Source organism: Mesoplodon mirus, assembly GCF_964341445.2.
Source record: "Mesoplodon mirus genome assembly, chromosome: 14".
NCBI lineage: Eukaryota > Metazoa > Chordata > Mammalia > Artiodactyla > Ziphiidae > Mesoplodon > Mesoplodon mirus.
Window position 1 is genome coordinate 15,884,142 of NC_138990.1, and position 15,861 is coordinate 15,900,002.

General features: G+C 43.0%; 1 protein-coding gene across 1 annotated transcript in view; it reads left to right on the plus strand.

Moving 5' to 3' along the window:
* Nucleotides 1–15,861, plus strand: part of VWA3B (von Willebrand factor A domain containing 3B) — a 207,403-nt gene that overhangs the window by 23,024 nt on the left and 168,518 nt on the right. The window contains 3 exon segments of the mRNA XM_082642474.1: nucleotides 1,804–2,054; nucleotides 3,791–3,950; nucleotides 10,929–11,098. Of these exon segments, the coding sequence (XP_082498600.1) occupies nucleotides 1,804–2,054; nucleotides 3,791–3,950; nucleotides 10,929–11,098 (581 nt within the window).

Here is a 15,861-nt window from a genome sequence, read left to right on the forward strand (position 1 = left end):
ATTTCTTTCATTAGTGTCTTAATAGTTTTCTGAGTACAGGTCTTTTACCTCCTTAGATTTATTCCTAGGTATTTTATTCTTTTTGATGTGATAGTAAATGGGATTGTTTTCTTAATTTCTCTTTCTGGTAGTTCATTGTTAGTGTATAGAACTACAACAAATTTCTGTATACTAATTTTGTATCCTGAATTCATTGATGAACTCTGGTAGTTTTTTGGTTGTGTCTTTAGGATTTTCTATGTATAGTATCATGTCATTTGCAAATAGTGACAGTTTTACTTCTTCCTTTCCAATTTGAATTCCTTTTATTTCTTTTTTGTCTGATTGCTCTGGCTAAGACTTACAATACTATGTTGAATTAAACTGGCAAGAGCAGGCATCCTGGTCTTGTTCCTGATCTTAGAGGAAATGTTTTCAGCTTTTCACCATTAAGTATGCTGTTAGCTATAGGTTTATCATATATGGCCTTTATTTTGTCAAGGTACGTTCCCTCTATATCCACTTTGTGTAGAGTTTTTTTTTTTTTATCATAAATGGATGCTAAGTTTTGTCAAAAACTTTTTCTGCATCCATTGAGATGATCATATTATTTTTATTCTTTAGTTTGTTAAAGTGGTGTATCGCATTTATTGATTTGCAGGTGCTGAACCATCCTTGCATCTTTGGGATAAATCCCACTTGATCATGATATATGATCCTTTTAATGTATTTTTGGATTTGGTTTGCTAATATTTTGTTGAAGGTTTTTGCATCTATGTTAATCAGTGATAAGCCTGTAATTTTCTCTTTTTGTGATAATCTCGTTTTGGTATCAGGGTGATGCTGGCCTGGTAGAATGAGTTTGGAAGTATTCTTTCCTTTGCAATTTTTGTGGAATAGTTTGAGAAGGATAGGTGTTAACTCTTCTCTAAATGTTTGGTAGAATTCACCTGTGAAGCCATCTGGTTCTACACTTTTGTTTTGGGGGATTTGTTGGGTTTTTTTTTTATTACTGATTCAATTTCATTACTGATAATTGGCCTGTTCATATTTTCTATTTCTTCCTGGTTCCATCTGGGAGATTTGTGCATTTCTTCTAGGTTGTTCATTTTATTGGTGTATAGTTGTTCATAGCAATCTCTTATGATCCTTTGTATTTCTGTAGTGTTGGTTGTAAGTTTTTCTTTTTCATTACTGGTTTTATTGATTTGGGCACTCTCTTTTTTTTCTCTATGAGTCTGGCTAAAGGTTTATCAGTTTTGTTTATCTTTTCAAAGAACCAACTCTTAGTTTCATTGTTATTTTCATTGCTTCTTTAGTCTCTATTTCATTTATTTCTGCTCTGATCTTGATGATTTCCTTCTTTCTACTAACTCCGTGTTTTGTTTGTTCATCTTTTTCTAGTTCCTTTAGGAACTTTTTTCCCCTCTGCCTTTGCTAATCTCTCTTTTCTTCTACCTAATTTCTTAAAGTACCCCTGAGCATTTTCAGATAAAAATCATTCTGTAACTAGAAAGATTAAACACAATCTGGAAACACATTTTTTTTAAAAGAGTGCTATATTTTTGAATAGATTTTATCACCATGTTTCCTTCTATGGGGAGTTATCCAAGGGTTTTTCAGTTGAAAGATTGGAAGACTTCCTCCTGAATTATGTGGAGTTTGAAGGATCATCTATGAAACTGTTATTAATGTACAGTTCTTGATGGCATAGCCCATGACTCAGTGGGCCCTATTGTTCCTGGCTGCAGTGTGGTTCAAATGACTTGATTTGGTGTGTTCTTATTAATTTTATTTTATTTTGTTACTTTTATTTTCATTAAGTTGACAGCCAAATCAGAACTGATCTATCAGTATGTGGAACACTTAACACAAGCTGTGGAGAGCTACAAGCAGCGGATGGACTGGCTCACCAGCAACAGCCGGCAGATATTTGGTGTCATCTTGGAACAGTGCATCACCATAGTGCTGGATTTTGGCGGCATGCTGGAGGAGGAGCTTAATCTGTGCCAAGATGCTCTAATCATGGTCCTCCAGGAGCAGGTGGCTCACATAGCCAAGTTCAATATCATATGGTGAGTTCCCATAGGAAAGGAGTATTTCCCTGAAACTTCATGAGTAATTTTCATGTATTTGGAGTTAAGGAGCATAACTAACACAGTTAGATCTGTGGGGAGGGAGGAGCTATAATCTTGTAATTTCCTAGAATATATCATTCCAGCAGAAAACCCACAATGAGTAAATCTTAAAAACTTTTATCTGCTTTGTATATGGCATCTTAGTTTTCAATTAGAAGAGACTTTGAAACATTGTTTTCTTCAGTGTATAGTATGGCAAGGTCAAAATATAAGAATATAAATTCTTAAAATTAAAATTCCTTCACACGTTTTAGACTTTAGATTCAATAATGAATTCCAGTGTCACAAATTTCACTGCTTTTCAGATTGAGTTTGCAGCTCAAATTGATTTCCCCTGTAAGTTGACCCCCTTTAATCAGAACAACAGGTGGCTGGCTTTATAGACTTTCCCATATTTCAGAGTTTTCACAATCAATTTTTTACAGATTCTTGGATTCAAGAGAATTTGGACTTTAGCACTGAATTCTCATGTGGAACAGTGGCTGTACTTCCCTGACAGAAAACATCTGGATGAGAGGGACATCTATCTAATTGAGTTTTTCTTTTTTAAGTAAAATATTTTCAGCTAAACAGATGACACCTTTGAGGATGCTGCCTAATTGTGTTCTATCCCAGGTTTCTATTTCTGTCGCAGTTATATTATTGAAGGAATTAAGTGATTAAGTCTACAGTGCTTTAGCTTCCTTGGAAATGTGTAGCATAGATGCCACTCAGCCAGATTCTCTACCCAAAGGGCCACACAGAGGTAAGGCAGCCTCTGTATCTGGAGGTGGGCTAGGAGGGGCAAATCAGGCTGATTCATTTAGTCCAGGATTCACATAATTCTTATAATTACAAATTCATAAGTGATTCATAAAATTCATTTAATTATAAACACAGAGATAAACTCAAGTGGCCCTTGTTTTTTGGGGGTATTCCATCACATTTCTAAGCTCAAATTAAATGATTGAATCAAAATGTCCCAGGATTTAAAACCTTATGCTCTGCTGAACGCAGAACAATACTATTTTTGATCCAAAAAAGGTAACTGATGGGAATCTTTCAGAACAATGAAAGCAATGTAATAAAAGAATTAGAAATAAAATTGTGGAGTAACAGAATTGTTGCTGATTTGTAAATCTTAATGCTGTGAATCCTTAGAAACTTAACTATTCACAGAAGACAGTTGCATCTAAACCTTCCTATTTATGAAAATAACTTTCCCCAATAATTTTTTTGACATTAAAAATTTTTTATTGAAATATAGTTGATTTACAATGTGGTGTTAGTTTTAGGTATACAGCAAAGTGATTCAGTTTTATATATGTATATATATATATTCCTTTTTAGATTCTTTTCCATTATAGGTTATTACAAGATACTGAGCGTAGTTCCCTGTGCACGTTCCTCAGTAATTTTAATGCAATTGTTAATGTTCGAATTTTTGAGATTTTAAAATTATCCTGTAACCGTTGTTTTTCCCAGTCAGTACAGCTTATGGAAGGTCATAGTGCTTTGGAAACCTGCCTTAAACAGCTCACCTGTTTTCTCGGTAACTTTGAGAGGGCTGGGAGATGTGTTTTCTTTCTCTCAGCTCTGGTGACATTAGGTGTCTTGCTGCTTGTAGCTGTGAGACTGAGGGCTGACAGCTACATTGACCACTGCCAGTGACAGCCCCATGCGGTCCCTTTCAGGGTTTCTCAAGAGCCTGTGAAATGGCAGGAAGGTGCTGTTCCTGTGACGGCACAATCCATAGCCGCTGCCATCAGCTGGGTTGAGAAATCGCCTTTTGAGCTGGCTCTGAGCCAGACTAGCCGCTTAGACGCTCTGCTGGAGGTGGGGAAAGACGAATCGGTAAGTGTGTGTCTGTGTCTGCTCCCACATCACGAAGGTGGCTTTGCGCTTATTCCTTCACACTCAGTATCCGCATACTGCCTTCCAGCTGAGCTTGGGCCTTTCCAATTGCATCCCACAGAGACTGCATCCTTGGCATTCAAGAGCCCCAGCAGTCTTAATCCTGTTCACCTCTGAATTTGGAACCAATTGATAAATAGGTGACAGGCCCCGGATGGGGATCAAAAGAGCATCTCTGGTGATGGCAGGGCTGGACCAACCAAAATGAGACTCTAACACCTGAGCCTGGCTGGGCTTCCCCTAGGGGGCGTCATTGGGGCCTCAGGGCAGGCCCTTATTTAGCCGCTGCCAGGAGAGCCATGTGCTGCTCACAGCCCCCGAGCATTGAGAAAGGAAGGGAGTGAGGCCGTGAGTGTGCATCTCTAATGCTTCAATTCCACTCTTGCTCTCCTGACAATTAGATAAACCCATCTCTTATGGGAGGAGAGGTTGGAAGACTTGTCACTGAACCTTGAGGATGAGGAAATAGGGTTTCCCAGCATCCATGCTCTGAATCTTTCCTAGTTCCTCCTCTTCACAGATGGGTCCATCATGTGCTTTCCAAGGGGAAGTGTATCCCAGTCAGTGTGTCATCCGTTCTTGAATGCCAATGCATTCACATAAGCTTTTTGATAAGGACCTTTCGGATATAAAGCTTTACCTGGAAGAAGTGATTAACTGGTGGTGTTTTATATCTCTTTTAGCCACAAGAGTGTGTTTTTGTGAGCAGCTCTAATGGTGGGACTGTTAAGGGTGGTGACAGGCTAGAGGGGAAGTACTCTGGGCACATGAGGTCCTTAGGCCAGCCTTACTCCCCAGGTAGGGATAAGTCTGCTTTCTCTTGGGATACAGATGCTTAACTAATCCTTACTAATTGATTAATATTAATACTTAATTGCTTCTTCCACTCTGGAATCCCGGGGATTCTGCATGTTTCAAGCTTTACTCTGCCGCATTAAGAAGTCCTTTCTTGGGCAAGGTGGCCATGTGTTGGCACCTTCAAAGGAGAGCTCCCAGTGGTCACCAGACTGTGTTTATTGATACCGAGGGTGATGGTTTGAAATTGGAAACATACTGTTTATCCTCAGAAAGCCAGAGGAACAAATGTTTCCCATTAAAGAAGAATGAAATGCAAGCAGCTTTGTTCTTTGGCCTTTTAAGTTTGTTTTAACATCATTTAAAATTTCAAGTGTCTGGACACCTTAATAAGCATTCAAGAAATGGAATATTTCACAGGCTCTTGGATGTGTGTGTGTGTGTGTGCGCGCGCGCATGTGCGCGTACAGGGGTGCTCTCCTTCTTTGTCTGTTTACCTGGCTCCCCGGTCATAGGTGGTTCTGGCAACCCGACCTGACTGCAAGATTTCCTGGTGACCTTGACTTTCTGTTTTACTTCCCTCTGGTTTGTATGTCTCCTTTCTCTGGGGGGTTTTACCCTAGCCCAGGAAATGTGTAACAATTTAGTGAGTTCCAGGGAAGTTCTGTAGAAGAGGAATAACCAAGAAAGAAGCTTCCAGGCACTGGTCATCAAATGTCACGTGAAAACTCTTGAGAAGAGACCACGGGGTATGAAAGATGCTAAACATATTCAGACCATGGTATTCTGCACCCAGAGCTTATATCTGGTTGTGGTCCTGAGGAAAAGTTTAGTAAATGCAACTGCCGCACATATAAAAATGCCGTGCTTTGTGTCTTATGAGGAGTAAAGAGAAGCATGCATGGGGACTTCCCTGGCAGTCCAGTGATTAAGACTCCGCGCTTCCACTGCAGGGCGCATGGGTCTGATCCCTGGTTGGGGAACTAAGATCCTGCATATCTTGCAGAGCGGACAAAAACAACCCCAGAAAAGCATGCATGTGTTAGGGGTGGGGAGAGAAACGGTTCCCATAAAGACCTGCTGCTCTGCCCTGAGCCCCTCATGTCCACCCAGTGAGTTTCCAGTTGATCCATGTGGCTGCAGTTTGCTATGAACAGAAAGGATTTAAGGCTTAAGAAATGTTTTGAACAGTAAATCTAAAACCCCAGTCTTTTCCTGCTCATGATAACCTGCTTTGAGTTTTCGTCTTCCTCCATGAGTGGATCCTGAGAGGAACCAAGAAAGTGGGTATTGTCTTGTGTTCAGAGATTAACAGGGAAGTGGGTTTTTGTACCCGTCCACGTGAAGAAGGAGGGCTGACTGATGGGCTTGGTTACGATGAAGGAGGATGCCCAGAGGCCACTGGCCTCCAGGACTGGTCTTTGTAACCATGGGTGGGCCAGGAAGATTTACCAGAGACAGATGACAGAGCGTGAGCCTTCGGGTCCAGGAAGAGCCCAGGCAGAGTGTGGGGTCTGTTTAACTCGTGTATCTCATAGTGGCACATGAAGAGCACTATTGATGGATGAGTTACTGGTGTACCCTGTAAAAAAGAACCTGGTGCCTGGGAAGGGCGGCCCTTGGAGTATTGAGGAGATGTTTAGAGGGACTGGTGCTGCCTTCAGAGCCCAGGCATGTGTCTGGCACAGGGATTCTACTCTGCAGCGTCCTCTGGTCTCTGGATGCATCTTTTGGAAGTTGGTAGCTTCAGTGGCCTTTTTGAGGAGGGGTGCTGTGTCAGGAGGCCCTGGATGGCCTGCTGACCCAGGACGAGAAGGGTCCTTAGGAAGGAGATGGCTGTTTATCCAAAGCCCCAGTTCCCAGCTACCTAAGGGAGGGACCTGCCTTCTGCTTTCAAAGGCACCTGTATTTCTCTTTGTGTTCTCTCATCCTCTCTTCCATCTACCTGATAGGCACACATTTGTTTACTTTTTTAAAAAAAAGTCATATTCACTGAGAGACTAAGTGGGTGAATTAGAGGCAGACCCACATGATTCCATAAGGAACCTTCACCAGTGGACAGTGAGCAGAAGGCCTGGCCACATCAGTCATGACCCTGGCATTTCATTTTCTTCCTTGCTGCGGCTCAGACAGGCATCACATCTTTTCATCTTTGCCTTAGCATTGCCTAGTAATGGCAGTGCCTAGCATGGGCTCGAAAAATGTTTGTTGAACAGTGAAGGAATAGAAAGGAAATAATGTCGATATTCTCGAGATTGGGGGTTAGATGTGGATCCAAGAGATTCCCATCCCCAAGCTATGGTACGGATTTGAGTTTTTTGTTTTTTTTTTTTTGCGGTACGCGGGCCTCTCACTGCTGTGGCCTCTCCCGTTGCGGAACACAGGCTCCGGACGCGCCGGCTCAGCGGCCATGGCTCACGGGCCCAGCCACTCCGCGGCATGTGGGATCTTCCCAGACTGGGGCAGGAACCCGTGTCCCCTGCATCGGCAGGCGGACTCTCAACCACTGCGCCACCAGGAAAGCCCCGGATTTGAATTTTTTTGAATTGAAGGGAGGTGGTCTGCATGGGACCAGGTGGGTGAATTTGCTGAGCCTTCTATGCCTGTGATGGGGATGTTGGGTTGGAATAGGGATCCTGAAGCCCAGGAGGCCGGAACGTTGGTGATGGTCAGCTGTGTGAGGAGGAATCTGAGAAGGGAGCTGGATCAATAGCAAGGGGCAGCCACCACCCTGGGGGGAGCGCGTGGTCAGAAAATCCAAATGGGCTGAACCAGGGAGGGCGGCCCCAGGTACAGGGAAGATCTGGAAGTTAGATCCAAGCTCTGGAGTCGGTCAGCACTGTTGTAATGGTCAAAGTTATATGAAGGATAAGACAGATTTTGCTGGGCCTCTCACTGCTGTTCTGGTTGACTTTCATTTTTGTCTCCTTGCAAAGTGGGAATTCTTACACCCAGAGGCCTTGGGAGCTTCTGACACGCCGGAGCAGACGGCGGGCAGAGTGGAAGCAGCTGCTCCCAGTTTGGTTCTTCTTTTCCCCAAAACCCATGGCTGGGAAGATGGCAAGACCTCCTTGGTCAGGTGGATTGCAGGTTAACCTTGGGAAGCTGCAGAGCATGTGGCCCGAGAGAATGAGACATATCAAGTGAAAACATAAAGGCTCCAACCTATTTTACGTAGTATAAAGTGGCAAGAGTTTTTGAGTCATGGTTAAATAGCTGCATGGAGCCCCAATATTTTCTGTGTCTGGTGTTATCAAATTTGGTACAAATCAGCATTTAAGGCGATGCTGGTCAGTGCAGAAGCTGCTCCAGGTCCCCTTGCCCTCAAGGAGCACAGAGGTACTGGTTAAGGAGTGAGGATTCCCATGAGGGTAATTCCCTTGAGCCAGACAACCTCCTGGACCCAACTTTTGGTCAGTGGTAGTGAGATTGGGGGTAGGAGCCTTGGATGGTGTGGGGACCAAGGAGATGAAAACAGTGCCCACCCCTGGCCACCTTCTTGTCGCATGATCTCGCCTCTCCATTTCTGGGATTCACCATCATCTCTAACATGTGAGGACCAGTCTTGCCATGATGAGCTGACAGAGTGCAGTGGCTGAAAAAAGCAAGGACACAAGTTCGTGAGGTCAGGCAGGCTGGGTTCACTGGCTGCTCACCCGGGTCAAATAACCTGTCTAGGCCTCAGTTTCTTCATCTGTAAACTGGTCATGATAACAAGAATTCAAATTTATGTTAGCTTATCATCCCCAATAGCAGATGACCTCAAAGCCATTTCACTTTCAAAGGCATTTTGCCAAATTTGGGGGGATAGTAGTAGGTAGCATATTTATCGTCCTCTCTGTTTTTCTAAATGTCATTATGTGAGCAGAAAGGAGAGGCAGAAAGACAGTGTGCAGATGGCGGTGAGGTAGCTGGTCTCTGGGAAAGCGTATTCCTGGAAATCTAGAGCACAGATAACTGAGAGTTGACCGAAAACACAGGCAACTAAGAAGCTGAGTAAGGACCTTAGTGAATAGTGAATAACCCCATAGCCTTAATTAATGAAGGAAAGGAAATCCTGACTCACTGCTGGCTATAGCAATTTCTAGTTTGCTGAAGTCTCCAGGGAAAAAACATCTCTGTGTGAGGATTTCAGGCTCTTGGGTTATTGCCAGAGCAAAGAAGCTGTGTTTACGCAGCATGCAGTGGAGACAGAGGGAGTCAGAAGCTGCCGACAGACCAGCCAGAGTTGTTTGTCCTCACTCACTTCCCTGTTGATCTACCAAACCCTAGAATATACTCCCTGGGTCTGTTCCCCTGTCTTGAGCCATGTGTGTTCTTAGACCCTCTGAGAGGATGAAGCTGTCCTCATGCTAAACTTGGGCACCAACACAGCTGGTAAACTAGTAACTGCAGCTCACTGGAGCCTATTCAAGACGTCTTACAGAAGGTAGTGTCTAACACCGGGAAGAGAACAACATAGAATGCATTTTCTGGAAGAACAGTATTAGTTGTATAATTAGGAATCTGGAGAACACTTTCTTCCTCCTGTCAGTGTTTTTTCTGCTTCTCGGGTGACTGACTGGGAGAAATGTACAACCTTCCTCAGTCTTTACCACCCATGAGGTACTTCTGAAAATCGGGGACTTTGTGATGAAGGGCCTGAGAGAGAGAGTCATGGGGGCAGGAAGACTCTTTGTGCCCAGCCTGGGGAGGAATGTTGCTGAAGTAGGCTGGGCTCAGCTCCCACCCCGGCGGTCTCCTAACTCCCAGCCTGGCCGCTCTGCCACCCTCTCCCCACCTGCCTTTTTGGGCACAGCCTGCTGCCGCAGACCAGGTGTCCTAAGCAGCTGGGAGCTGACCCTCAGCCCACCTCTCTCTGGGCCAGGTAGCTTTAAGTCCCAGCTTTGAACTCGAGGTGACGTAATTGACTATTTACCTTCAGCTAATTGGGGATGTGTGATTAGAAGCTCATGAATCCTAAAGGGCTGGTGACATCTGTTTATCCCTTAAAACACAATACAGGGACTCCCCTCGTGGTCCAGTGGTTAAGACTCCCCTCTCCCAATGCAGGGGCCCACTTTTGATCCCTGGTCAGGGAACTAGATCCCACATGCATGCCGCAACTAAGAGTTTGCATGCCACAACTGAGACCCGGCACAGCCAAATATATAAATATTTTAAAAAACACAATATATTTGTTGGGGGTTTCTGCCCCAGTTATCTGTGGAGACAATCACTTAGGGTGCTTTTAGGGGCAGGTTTAGATGATATGTGTTCCTGGCTCTACCTGTGGTTTTACTTTCTGTGATTTATATACGTACATAAGTGTATGCCATCTTGTTGAAGCTCAGTCATGAAGTCAACTGCATAATCTCCCTTTTCACAAGTGAAGAAACTGAACCTAAACCACTTGCCCGAGGTTACAGAACTCCTCAGTGGCAGGGGAGACCCTTAGAGCAGTGTGGTTAAGGGTGAGGCCCAGTGGATGGCATCGACATCTTTAAGCAGGGCATCGTCTCCTGCCTGGGTGAGGTATTCATCTCCCAGGTTCCTGGTTTAAAGCGTGTGTGTGTGTGCGTGCGTGCGTGTGTGTGTGTGTTTCCTGACTCCTGGCCTGGCGTGGCTCCTGACTGGCCGTGTGAAATCAGGACAGCCTCACCTCCCCAGGCGAGTGTGTGTCCCGGAGGTGAGACCAGCTGGGAATATGCCCTCCTTCCCACACGCAGCCTCAGTCTGAGGATGCCTGAGCCGGCACTGCAGAATTCTGGCACCGCCGTAGGGAATTGCTAATAAACTTCCTGCCCCCAGTGGCCGGGCGGACACATCCTTCATTCGTGGACTTGAGCATAGCTGCTCCTGACCTGCATAATTTATTCGTGGGCTCAGAGGAAGCTCTTCTCCAAATCCACCAACCATATCCTTCCCATGCAAAGCCTGACACTTCTTAGCACCGGGCCTTGAATACCTTACTTCCTGAATTTGGCCCCAGCCCATGGTCATGAAACACTGAGCAGTGCTGCTCTTCTTTCTGCCCACTTATTTTTTTAAAGAGGCGGGTTTATAGAGAGTATATTGCCGATGAGTCTGGTTCACGGCCAGGGTGCGTCAGGGAAATAAACTGTTGCTGTCACTGTTCTGCAGGTTGAATCCATTTATTACTTTGTGGTGGGGGATGTTCCAGAGGAATCCAAGGAGCTTCTCCTTCAGAGGGCTTTGGAAGTCCCATATCCTGTCTGCACGGTGTCCTTCAATGCCAGAAGAGAGGGCACGACAGCTTTCTTAAAGGATCTGAGTGCCACGACCCGAAGCAGGTAGGCAGAAAACGTGCTCTGGGAAGACCGCGAGCGAGCTGCGTGCTTACCCGTAGTCGACAGTGGGACTTGATTCCTAACGGTCTTCCTGACCAGTCGGTTGCTGTGTTCTCCTCTTTCCAGTAGTCTTTAGTCTCCATTCACCTTTGCTCCTCCACCTGGCATTAATCCTGCCTTTTTTTCTGATGCTTTGACATTTTGGGGTCTTGCTGACCCTGGCAGACCGCGCCTCCCAGGTTAGCTGATTCCTAAAGACGGTAAAAGACTCACCCGGGACGGAATGCACCTTTTATGTGCAAACTAACCAATCCAGCCCACACTCTGAATCCAGGCTCTCATACCCTAAGCACTGTCCCCTGCCCCAGTCACCCCAGGGCCAGGTACCTGACAGCTCAGGACGGCACCCGCTGAAATCATTCAAACTAGCCAATCCTAAGCCTGCTTACCCTGCCTCACCCATTTCTTTCTGCAGGATCCACAAGAAAGACTTGCCCATGCTTTCCCCTTGTTCTCTCTGCTTCCTGACCAAACCCGGGGCTTCCCTGTGTGGCCCTGTGTGGTGTGGCATGCCCCCATCTCTTTGGAACAATATTAGTCGGTTCTGGCTGCCACAAGAAAACACCACAGACTGCGTGGCTTAAATGACATATTTATTTCTCACAATTCTGAAGGCTGGGAAGTCCAAGACCAAGGTGCTAGCAGATTCTGTTTCTGATGAGAACTCTCTTTCTCTCTTGTAGGCAGCTGCCCTCTTGCTGTGTCCTTCCATCCTTCCCTGGAGGGCAGAGAGAGACAGAGAGACAGAGACAGAGAGAGAGAGGGAGACACAGACAGAGAGAGAGAGGGCATGTAAACTCTTTGGTGTCTCTTCTTAAAAGGATACCAATCCTATTGGATCAGGGCCCCACCCCTATGACCTCATTTAACCTTAATTACCTTCTTATAAGTCCTATCTCCAACTACAATCCCATTGAAGATTAAGGCTTCAACACAGATATTTGGGGAGGTGAGGGGCGGGGGCACAATTCAGTCCATAGCAGAAACTGTGAGTGGCAGACTATCTTTTTTTTAACATCTTTATTGGAGTATAATTGCTTTACAATTGTGTGTTAGTTTCTGCTTTATAACAAAGTGAATCAGCTATACATATACATATATCCCCATAACTCCTCCCTCTTGCGTCTCCCTCCCACCCTCCCTATCCCACCCCTCTAGGTGGGCACAAAGCACCAAGCTGATCTCCCTGTGCTATGTGGCTGCTTCCCACTAGCTATCTGTTTTACATTTGGTAGTATATAAGTCCATGCCACTCTCTCACTTCATCCCAGCTTACCCTTCCCCCTCCCCGTATCCTCAAGTCCATTCTCAACTTCTGCGTCCTTATTCCTGTCCTGTCCCCAGGTTCCTAAGAACCTATTTTTTTTTAGATTCCATATATATGTATTAGCATATGGTTTTTGTTTTCCTCTTTCTGACTTACTTCACTCTGTATGACAAACTCTAGGTCCATCCACCTCACTACAAATAACTCAATTAAGTTTATTTTTTATGGCTGAGTAATATTCCATAGTATGTGTGCACCACATCTTCTTTATCCATTCATCTGTTGATGGACACTTAGGTTGCTTCCATGTCCTGGCTATTGTAAATAGAGCTGCAGTGAACATTGAGGTACATGACTCTTTTTGAATTATGGTTTTCTCAGGGTATAGGCCCAGTAGTGGGATTGCTGGGTCATATGGTAGTTCTATTTTTAGCTTCTTATGGAACCTCCATACTGTTCTCCATAGTGGCTGTATCAATTTACATTCCCACCAACAGTGCAAGAGGGTTCCCTTTTCTCCACACCCTCTCCAGCATTTATTGTTTGTAGGATTTTGATGATGGCCATTCTGACTGGTGTGAGGTGATACCTGACTGTAGTTTTCATTTGCATTTCTCTAATGATTACTGATGTCGAGCATTGTTTCATGTGTTTGTTGGTAATCTGTATATCTTGTTTGGAGGAATGTCTGTTTAGGTCTTCTGCCCACTTTTGGATTGGGTTGTTAGTTTTTTTGATATTGAGTTGCATGAGCTGCTTGTAAATTTTGGAGATTAATCCTTTGTCAGTTGCTTTATTTGCAAATATTTTCTCCCATTCTGAGGGTTGTCTTTTTGTCTTGTTTAAGGTTTCCTTTGCTGTGCAAAAGCTTTGAAGTTACATTAGGTCCCATTTTTTAATTTTTGTTTTATTTCCATTTCTCTAAGAGGTGGGTCAAAAAGGATCTTGCGGTGATTTATGTCCTAGAGTGTTCTGCCTAGGTTTTCCTCTAAGAGTTTTATAGTGTCTGGCCTTACATTTAGGTCTTTAATCCATTTTGAGTTTATTTTTGTGTATGGTGTTAGGGGGTATTCTGATTTCACTCTTTTACATGTAGCTGTCCTGTTTTCCCAGCAGAACTTATTGAAGAGGCTGTCTTTTCTCCATTGTATAGTCTTGCCTCCTTTATCAAAATTTAGGTGACCATATCTGTGTGGGTTTATCTCTGGGCTTTCTATCCTGTTCCATTGATCTATATTTCTGTTTTTGTGCTGGTACCATACTGTCTTGATTACTGTAGCTTTGTAGTATAGTCTGAAGTCAGGGAGCCTGATTCCTCCAGCTCTGCTTTTCTTTCTCAAGATTGCTTTGCTATTCGGGGTCTTTTGTGTTTCCATACAAATTGTGAAATTTTTTGTTCTAGTTCTGTGAAAAATGCCATTGGTAGTTTGATAGGGATTGCATTGAATCTGGAAATTGCTTTGGATAGTATAGTAATTTTCACAATGTTGATTCTTCCAATCCAGGAACATGGTATATCTCTCCATCTGTTTGTATTATCTTTGATTTCTTTCATCAGTGTCTTATGGTTTTCTGCATACAGGTCTTTTGTCTCCTTAGGTAGGTTTATTCCTAGATATTTTATTCTTTTTGTTGCCATGGTAAATGGGAGTGTTTCCTTCATTTCTGTTTCAGATTTTTCATCATTAGTATATAGGAATGCCAGAGATTTCTGTACATTAATTTTGTATCCTGCTACTTTACCAAATTCATTAATTAGCTCTAGTAATTTTCTGGTAGCATCTTTAGGATTCTCTATGTATAGTATCATGTCATCTGCAAACAGTGACAGCTTTACTACTTCTTTTCCGATTTGGATTCCCTTTATTTCTTTTTCTTCTCTGACTGCTGTGGCTAAAAATTCCAAAACTATGTTGAATAATAGTGGTGATAGTAGGCAACCTTGTCTTGTTCCTGATCTTAGTGGCAGTGGTTTCAGTTTTTCACCATGAGAACGATATTGGCTGTGGGTTTGTCATATATGGCCTTTATTATGTTGAGGTAAGTTCCCTCTATGCCTACTTTCTGGAGGGTTTTTATCATAAATAGGTGTTGAATTTTGTCAGAAGCTTTTTCTGCATCTATCGAGATGATCATATGGTTTTTCTCCTTCAGTTTGTTAATATGGTTTATCACCTTGATTGCTTTGCATATATTGAAGAATCCTTGCATTCTTGTGATAAACCCCACTTGATCATGGTGTATGATCCTTTTAATGTGCTGTTGGATTCTGTTTGCTAGTATTTTGTTGAGGATTTTTGCATCTACTTTCATCAGTGATACTGCCTGTGGTTTTCTTTCTTTGGGACATCTTTGTCTGGTTTTGGTATCATGCTGATGGTGGCCTCGTAGAATGAGTTTGGGAGTGTTCCTCCCTCTGCTATGTTTTGGAAGAGTTTGAGAAGGGGAGGTGTTAGCTCTTCTCTAAATGTTTGATAGAATTCACCTGTGAAGCCATCTGGTCCTGGGTTTTTTTTTGTTGAATGATTTTTAATCATAGTCTCAATTTCAGTGCTTGTGATTGGTCTGTTTATATTTTCTGTTTCTTCCTGGTTCAGCCTCGGAAGGTTGTGCTTTTCTAAGAATTTGTCCAGTTCTTCCATTTTATTGGCATATAGTTGCTTGTAGTAATCTCTTATGATCCTTTGTATTTCTGCAGTGTCAGTTGTTACTTTCCTTTTTCATTTCTAGTTCTACTGATTTGTGTCTTCTTTTTTTTCTTGATGAGTCTGGCTAATGGTTTATCAATTTTATCTTCTCAAAGAACCAGCTTTTAGTTTTATTGATCTTTGCTATTGTTTCCTTCATTTCTTTTTCATTTATTTCTGATCTGATATTTATGATTTCTTTCCTTCTGCTAACTTTGGGTTTTTTTGTTCTTCTTTCTCTCGTTGCTTTAGGTGTAGGGTTAGGTTGTTTATTTGAGATGTTTCTTGTTTCTTGAGGTAGGATTATATTGCTATAAACTTCCCTCTCAGAGCTGCTTTTACTCCATCCCATAGGTTTTGGGTCATCGAGTTTTCATTGTCATTTTTCTCTAGGTATTTTTTGATTTCCTCTTTGATTTCTTCAGTGATGTCTTGGTTATTAAGTAGTGTATTGTTTAGCCTCCATGTGTTTCTATTTTTTACAGGTTTTTCCCTGTAATTGATATCTAGTCTCATAGCATTGTGGTCATAAAAGATAACTGATACAATTTCAATTTTGTTAAATTTACCAAGGCTTGATTTGTGACCCAAGATATGATCTATCCTGGAGAATGTTCCATGAGCACTTGAGAAGATAGTGTATTCTGTTGTCTTTGGATGGAATGTCCTATGAATATCAAGTAAGTCCATTGTGTTTAATGTGTCATTTAAAGCTTGTGTTTCCTTATTTATTTTCATTTTGGATGATCTGT